The sequence below is a fragment of the Poecile atricapillus genome, chromosome W (assembly GCF_030490865.1).
Source record: "Poecile atricapillus isolate bPoeAtr1 chromosome W, bPoeAtr1.hap1, whole genome shotgun sequence".
NCBI lineage: Eukaryota > Metazoa > Chordata > Aves > Passeriformes > Paridae > Poecile > Poecile atricapillus.
Genome location: NC_081288.1, coordinates 17,522,072 through 17,530,445, shown reverse-complemented (window position 1 = coordinate 17,530,445; position 8,374 = coordinate 17,522,072). Strand labels below are relative to the sequence as shown.

The 8,374-nt window shown below is 41.4% G+C and overlaps 1 protein-coding gene across 2 annotated transcripts; it reads right to left on the bottom strand.

Moving 5' to 3' along the window:
- Positions 1 to 1,068: 1,068 nt before the first annotated feature.
- Positions 1,069 to 8,245, bottom strand: LOC131592300 (fibroblast growth factor 6-like). Of its 2 annotated transcripts, XR_009280575.1 has the most exons (4): positions 7,707 to 8,245; positions 6,697 to 6,800; positions 4,468 to 4,715; positions 1,069 to 2,948 (listed from the first exon to the last, which is right to left on the bottom strand). XR_009280575.1 is itself a non-coding variant. In XM_058863717.1 (3 exons), exons 1-3 carry the CDS (start codon positions 8,044 to 8,046, stop codon positions 4,539 to 4,541), a joined length of 621 nt encoding a protein of 206 aa, XP_058719700.1. In that variant the 5' UTR covers positions 8,047 to 8,245; the 3' UTR covers positions 4,251 to 4,538. The 2 variants fall into 2 exon arrangements, 1 of the variants encoding a protein (XP_058719700.1); XM_058863717.1 differs by lacking the exon at positions 1,069 to 2,948 and having other exon boundaries at positions 4,251 to 4,715.
- Between the last annotated feature and the right edge of the window lie 129 nt (positions 8,246 to 8,374).

Genomic DNA, 8,374 nt, shown 5'->3' with positions numbered 1-8,374 from the left:
GTTTTGGATCCCAGAACTGGCACTGGTGCTGCTCCTTGCTCTGAATGTGGTCTCAGGCTGCGCTGAAGCCATACAGTTCACGGACCTGTGTCTCCCACCGAGCTGTGTGTACCTGTAGCTGAGTTTATCCTGTACATGTGAGTTATCAGAAAGCCTTGTTTTTTCCATTTTTTTGCCTTTCCTCTCATGGTACTGAATCCTTCAGATGATTTCTGCAGCCACTTGTGTAGGTAAGAGCAGGAGGGATGCTTTTTGTTAATGCACAGGACTAATGTGTCTTGCGTCAAGACCTTACAGAAGATGCCAACCTCTCTTAGACTCTTTCAGCAAAGCACGGGCTGCTCTGGTGACCCTTTTGAGACATCTGTCTGTGTTTGATCCCCTTTGAGCTGCTTTCCAGAGTTCAACCAGAGCTTAATGAATCATGAAGCTGTTGCAGGGGCTGTTACAGGAGATGGGTAGATGGGATTCTTCCTGATGCATCTTCCCCTAGCTTTGAAGTTGATCCTGCACTCATCTAAGAGTTTGGATTCAAGCCCTCCCACAGTCGTTCTCCATCTAAATATCTCCATAGAAACAGAGACATTATTAAGTTTCAAATTACCTATGAGGGAGCAGAAAATGGGGTAAACTCATCAAAATGTTTCCTATTCTTCAAAGCGATGTGAGGCTTATCCACCATCTCTTGTCCCCAAAATTCCTGGGAGATTTTTCATCCCCCAAGCTGAGAACACAGAGTGGGAAGGGAACATGGGAAGTGCCCATGCCTCCCAGGACACCTGGACACTGCCCAGACAAGAAATCTGAATTACACAAATTCAATACATTCAATACATGTGTACCAATACATACTCTGGTTCTAGAGGTGAATAAAAACTAGTTCTGGTGGAGAAGTTAACAGAGCATTTCTGAATCAAGGAAAAAAACAAATGTTAAGAGGGATTTAGAGTCAAAACACTACCAAAAATGTATAAAATTTTATTTTATGAATACATTAAACTATTGTGCGCAGCACATACATATAAAAATAGAAGCAATTTCACAAACAATTGATTGGACAGTTTTGTGTTTCTTGCAAATTTACAGTCTCAATTGTGAGTCCATATTGAGTCAGAACATGAGGTATATTTTAGTGAAAAAAAAAAGTAATCTGAGAACTTTGGCACCATTTTACTGTGCAAAATAAAATCTTGGAATTGAAATAATTAGTGAGGTATACAAATATTACTCTGCTTTTCCACTGTGTGTGTGTCTGAGTCTCTGTGTGTCTGGAAAAAATACATTTATTTAAGAACATGATTCAGTTCCAGCCAAATCTGCTTTCTAAGAGGGGTGGATTAAATCACAGAATGTTATGGGGTTTGCCTGAGGAAGGAAAAACTGTAAAAATAGGCATGAATTCCACAGGAGAATCCCATGTGCAAAATGTGGGCATGACAGGCTGCTGTGGAGCATTCACAGCTATGCTTTCAAAGCTCATAGCCCATGGCATGACCCCTGTTAATGCACAGTTGAGATATATTTTGAAGTTCCTAATTTTGCCCTGATTTGGGAACTCCCTTTAGTTTCATGAGTTTTCTTTATGTAGTCACATACCCTTCTTTGATTTCAGCTGTGATTTCCATGTTGATCTGGCTGGCATTGAGGTGTAATGAGGAAAAAAGCAGTGATATAAAGAATAACTCGGCAGAGTGACTGATGGGGCTTTCCATGCCCACCAAAACTGCATCCAAAAGGGTCTGCAGTTTGTAAGAACAGTCTCAGCCTAGCAGGCTGTGACTAAACAGACTTATAGAATCACAGAATGAATGAGGTTGGAAAACACCTCCAAGATCATCAAGTCCAACCTTTGACAAATCCTCACCTTGTCAACCAGAACTACATCCAGTCATTTCCTGAGCACTTCCCGGGATGGTGACTCCACCACCTCTCTGGGCAGCCTGTTCCAATGCCTGACCACCCCTTCAGTGAAGAAATTCTTCCTGATGTCCAACCTGAACCTCCCTTGGCACAGCTTGAGGCCATTTTCTCTTGTCCTGACTTCTTGTGACCTGGTCTACGGGTTGTCCTCTCTTGACCAGTGTGTGCAAAATGGAGTCAGTGAGTCTGATTCCCACCCTGTGCCAGCTGTCCCAACACTTACCAGTCCTGCCAACAATCACTTTCTCTAGGCTGCCCTGCTTTAAGAGAGAACAGACTTCATCCTGTCATAAGGATGCTAGATTAAGCTGTGATCAGAAACAAACTTGTGTGCTGGTATTTGGCCTCTCTTTCCTTCTACATCCCTGAACTCTTCCATACTTCTTCAAACTTCATTTCAAAGACAATTAGGAATATAACACCAGGATACAGGTTGCCAGCTAATGTATTTCGGCACAGCTCTCTGTACCTCTAGGGACTCTAGGTCAATGTACTGCCTGATACTTTCCAAACTTTTCTTTGACCCACTCTCTCCCCACTCAAAACATCCTGATTTTTCACTTCAAATGCACATTTTCTCAAAGCAAACTGCTGCACATGTAGTGGGTGAACAAAGTGTGTCATTCTGTCTTCCCTTTGAAATACTGCAAGACCAGAAAATTAAGAGCAGTTATTTTCACTCCTTTCCTTCCAAAGCATCCCATTCCTATACTGTGAGCAGCATTCCACTCTTTTTTTTTCTCTTAATTTACACTGTGATCATCACTTACATTTGAACCAGATAAATTCAAGTATCAGTCACACTAGAGATGCTGGAAAACTGTATCTTGTTCAGAAAACAATTGCCTTGACAGTTTCTCGGGAATGGCCGTGGTGGGTACATCCTTGTGGTATGTCCTTTGGGCCAAATCTTCTGCAGCTATAAACTGGTAGTTTTCCTGGGCTGATTTACTCCAGCTGAGGATCTGGCCCTGACAGTGTCTCTCCTGCATGTCAGAAGGCTCAAATTCATCACGAATAGACAGCCCCTGCAAATAGAATGGCATGTCAAGGCTGGACATAGCCCCATTTTGGCTGGACGTGGGAGATAATCTTGCACTCAGATATTCACTTCTGTAGCAGCATGGTCCATCTATGCTGAAAATGCTCATGCTCTGACATTGCATTGAATCTAGTTTCAAATTTAGGAGCACGCCACCAATGCAGGAATCCCAAGGCTTCTGGTAGCTGACATTTATAGTGACTATTGACTTAGGGCCTCTTAAAATACTCTTTCAAAGGCACAGAGAATGCAGCTTCATTGGAGATCTGGAAAAGGGTTGTCAAAATAGCAAGGCAAGGTTATGTGCCATTTGTACAGCTTCTAGGAGAGCTTTGAGGAGTGTTTCATCCAGCTTGCTGTGTTGTCTTTGAAACTGATGCTTTGCAAGTGACAGAAATTGGAATTATGGCACGAATTCCTCTGTCCCAACATAGGAAGGTATGCTTGTGTAGCCTCCTTCTTTCTCTGTCCTTCATACCTCAGGGAGGTATGATAGAGAAGAACCAAATATACTTAAGATGGTGACAATTCAACACAGAGTTTTCTAAAATAACCCTTTGCTGTAAGCTTCCATGAATTTCTTATATTTTATAAAATGCATCCCACAGACCAGTTCTAGTTATTAGAGATTAACAACATTCAGGTTAAATGAAATAGAGTGACTTAAAATATTTCTTTTCTTTTATATAAAAACACCTGGGCATCAGGAGACTGGGATGATCAATTCATTAAACGTATGTAATTACATAGATGCACACTCACACATCCCATGTCTAAATATATACAAATATTAATATTAAAGATGTACGCATCTGTATTGGAGGTAAATCTAAACTAAGCTCACAAAATGCCATTCAAAATCCTGAGCTCCAAATCAGTTTTGCATTTGGTACCCATCTGTGATTTATCCTGTGGCCCTTCCCACAGGAAATTGATTGTAGGTCTTCATTCTGCCAATCAGTCCATGCGAGGAAACCCTGGAGAATCCCTTCAGAGACAGAGGGGCTCCGGGAACAGACAGTTTGCTTGTGTAGAAACAGTTGTGGAATTGGCACCTTAATGCTCAAAACAAGTTGAGGACTTTACAGGACAGGACACAGTCTGTAAAGGGGGGTGCAGGCAGATATTCAGATGGAGCAAACTGCCTGAAGCTCTGGTGAAACAAAATCATCTGCTGATTTGGCCCATGATATGTAAACAGCTCACTACAAAAGGTTATTATCTGAGGTAAATAATATTTAGTAAATCACCTATGATGATTAGATGGTTGACCACAGCCATTCCACGTCTTCCAAAAACTTCCTTTGCACTCCAGCTTGCATTGCTCTCTGTACAGCACCAAAGGAGGCACAGAGCCTTGTAAAATTTGTACAGAGTAGAAGAGAAGCAGCATTGTATTACATACGCAATGTGATGAATCTAGTACAAATATTTTTATCCAAATATACACATACATATAGAGATTTCTTTTTTTTTTTTCATAATGACCAGTATAAATACTTTACCTGGGAGGTTATTCCCCATGTGCAAAACAAAACAGTGTGTCCTGGGATTTAATCTTCTGTTTTGCTGGTGCTCATATTCTTGGTAAGAAGTGGGTCACTGTCATGGCAGGAGAAACCTTGTTCCCTCTCTTCACCCTGCCGTGTTTGCTCAGGGCTATGTAAGCTCCGCGGTGAATGTTGGATTCATACGCGTTGTAGTTATTGGGCAGCAAGGTCTCCTTGAATTTGCACTCATCTTGGAAAACAGCCTAAGGAACAGCAAGGGGAGGGGGTGGGGATACAAATCAGGTACAATCAATATTCCACCAAGGCCCAGGTCATTTTTCTTCCTCGCGTTTTTACACCAGGGCTCACTGCAGTGTGCGACAGGTGGTGCCGCAGCCACTGCGGCCAACAATAAATCTCCCTCCTCGGTGCTAATTTGGTGTCAGATGAACTCAGATGCCACCTGTCCAGATAATTGACTGTGTATTTCCTGTGGCAGATCGAGTTAATTAATTATAAATCATGGTTTTCTTCATTTTATTCGCAAGTAATGACTTTTGTCAGCATCACACCCTCTCACCCAAACAACAGCTTTAAGACCTACCCTCTGCGAGAAGTTCTGTCATTTATAAAAAAAATTATATGCTGGCTGTCAAAACCTTCAAAGCTTTTCCAAACAGCAGTGTCCAGGGTCAACTACTTGCTTGAATAAGAGATTTGATTAGCAATAAATCTTTTCTCTTTTAAACCATTAGTAATATTTAACTATGCAGCTGGTTCTAAGCTAAGAAAATAGTTTTAATTTCCTCTATGTCAGAACACGAAATCCAAGGAGAGGGAGTTATTTGGGAGAGAAGGTGCAAGGACAAGCAGGAATTCAGAGGAAATTAAAAGAGAAAGCAGAATAATTTTCTGATTTCCAATGTCTGGCACATAAGATGCCACCAATGCATTTCTATTTGGGCATCTCTGCGATAACACCCCACAAAGCCTGTAAGAGTTTAACTTAAGGCATCTTACTCTGCAAGGCGAAAATGCACATCTCTTACAGTTTTTGCAAGTGTCTTTGAAGATAAACAAAACTGTATTGAAAGTGGGAGAAAAAAATCAAAGGGATTTCTGAAGCCAGACCCTGCACTTCTTTAGGAAAATTCAGCTAAGTAAAGTAGTTGGACTTGTGGTACTTTTTAAGTGCTTGTGATCACTTGTGATTGAAAGAATATTGCTAAAATATTGCTGAAATGGGACCTTAAAGTGACCTACTGTCATTGTGAGTGTGAGAAGGAATAAGTCAGGTTAGTAATAACCACTCACAACATTTGGCATTATTTTAAACAACTGCAATGCTTTGTTGAAATTACAGCTGTTCAAAAGGAAAGACTCTGCTGTTCCTTGACAAAAGAGATTGATACAACCAGTGCCATTCATTACTTTGAGATGGGCTGATTTTTCCTATTGCCCAGAGCCAGCCTCTTTCAAATGCATCTCCTAACAAGCACTTTTTCTCCTGGGTGTTGGGACGGGAGATGTGGAGATGTGTGGCTCACATCTCAGAGGTTAAACTGCATTTAGATATCAAATCATCTAGATGAGGATGATGGTATTTCAGTATGATTTGCATACCATTGTTAATAGCTATTATTATTTTCTCACCCTTTGCAACTGATCTCACAAAACTGATTATTAAAATAACCCCAGCCACACGTTGACCTTGTAGGGTAGACTTCCTATTTATTCTTGATGGTGTGGTTGTTTTTGGTAGGAGGGAGCATGTGATCATTATTTTACTAAGGGTAACTGTTGGAAATAGCTATAATTGTGCCTCTCCTACACACAGTGCAATGAAGGATGGAATCAAAAGGGCTCAGCTTTGCTACAATGTGTTTGCAGCGCTGTGACCTTAGAAGAAGCCATCTAATTAATCAGTACGATTTGCAGAATATGTTCATTTTCCTAAGATGTTCCCTGTACATTCTTACAGGAAAGCTTTAAAATCCCAGCCCTGTAACAGCCACGCTGCTCGTTGCATTAAATAGCACTGATGACAGCAGGCTGGGCAGGCTCCCTGTAACACGAGGGCTATTTTCTCTGCTTGTAATCAGAGATTTCCATAAGGAAAAGACTGAAACAAACAAAACCAAAACAAACTAAACCAAAACAAACAAAGCAAAACACTAAACCAAAACAAACCACTTCAAAACCTTTTTGTTTAAACTGTGAAAACCTACTTGCACATGTACTTACCGTCCCATACAACCTGCCCTTGCTGTTCATTGCAATGAAGAGAGCACTTTTCACACCAAGCAGACTTACAACTCCTCTTTCTACAGTGGATATTTCAAAGAGACCTGAAAAATGCAAAGTTTAATCGGAATGTTATCGCAGAATCTAGAGCTAATGGAAGACAATTCAGATATATCTTTTTTTTTTAAACACGAACAAACTTGTTATATACTCTTTATAAGAATTATCTCCCTAATACAGCAAAATAAATACACACAGTGTAGATCTTGTGTTTCCCTACATGCCACAGGATTTGAAAATAATTATTCTAGAATTGTAATCACATTCTGTATAAGACTTTTGTTCTATCAAACTCTTTTGATTTGTCAAGCTCTGGACCTTTTCAATAAGAATTATTTTTATGTGATATGTTATACTTACAAAAGGTTTTTTACTGAGCCTTAAAGAAGTGTGTCTTGCATTTTGAAGTCCCACATGACATCTGCTGAAAAAGATTTTAGCAAGTGCCTTCTACAGGAAATTAAAATCCACATGACTAATGCTTTCCTTAATTCTTAGGGTATCAGCATAGCACCCACAAGAATGAGCAAACCAGGACCAGCAAACCCCTTCCATGGGACACACTGAGAGTCCCAAAAATACTGGTCAGCCAGGATTCAAGAATCATGCTTTGGCACTCTGGACTCAGCAAAAACCTCCCGGATTCAAAAGACAAATGAGAAGGTGAGGAGCAAGAAAATGCAGCAGAGTCAGTTTTGGACCTGCTTTGTCTTTTCTCATCTGTGCAGCAAAGCAGGTAAAAATAAATTCTATCTAAATTTGTCTAAGCATTTTGTGCCACGTTTCAGCCTGAAGGGTTCTCATGTTTATTGATCCCAGAGACTTTTAAAAGGCAACAGATGTAGCACAGATTAATAATATCAAGTCATAACATTTGCACTCTGTGAAGGGTAATTACTAGAGTTCACAGCAATTAAGTGACATCTATTTCATTTCTGGATGCAACTCACTGTATTGGTTTTCATTGTGAACTCCGCTTATCCTTCCGTCTGGGAGGATTTGAAGGTGAAACCCGATGCCCACGTTGCAGTAAAGCCTCCGCTGCCTCTTGATTCCTAGCAAATAGTCACTCTCCCAGTTCACATCTGCCTTCTCCCCTGACATCCCAGCCATGGACCTGGACAGCAGAGATTGCCATCCTCTCTCCAGCAATGTGCCATTAGTTCTGCTTACAACTGGGTGTGTGGCAGCAATCCGGGCTAGCAAACCCAGGAGAAGGAAGGCAGGCAACGTCCGGTGAGCGCTGGCGTCGCAGGACATAGTGATGAGAAGTCTTTGTGCCGTGGCCATCCGGTTCACCTCCTGGGCACGTGGTCAGAATTAATGGCCCTAAAAATACCGCCCTTCTTGTTTTTCTCCCTTCAGCATGGTGGCAGAGGCTTATTTTTGGAAAGCAAATAGAGCTTGCTGACCTGAAACTAAAGCTCGATAGCAGTTGGGTTGGGAGCAGAGACAGGCCAGCAGGACTCCAACTGGTGGGGACCATGGTTTGTAGATCCTGCTTCCCGCTGGGCAGCCTCCGTTATATTTGATTGAGCCATCTTTATAGTGCATGGGCTGTCCCTGGCCACATCATCACTCTGACATCAACAGCCTGCCCAAGGTGAGGCTGCCAGGG

What these genes read in the sequence shown, in the direction of transcription:
- LOC131592300 (XM_058863717.1), bottom strand. Translation starts at nt 8,046, where the DNA reads ATGGCCACGGCACAAAGACTTCTCATCACTATGTCCTGCGACGCCAGC. An exon ending in TCACAATGAAAACCAATACA is followed by an intron (nt 6,801 to 7,706) that starts GTGAGTTGCATC and finishes TGCATTTTTCAG; the next exon opens with GTCTCTTTGAAATATCCACT. An exon ending in AGGGCAGGTTGTATGGGACG is followed by an intron (nt 4,716 to 6,696) that starts GTAAGTACATGT and finishes GCTGTTCCTTAG; the next exon opens with GCTGTTTTCCAAGATGAGTG.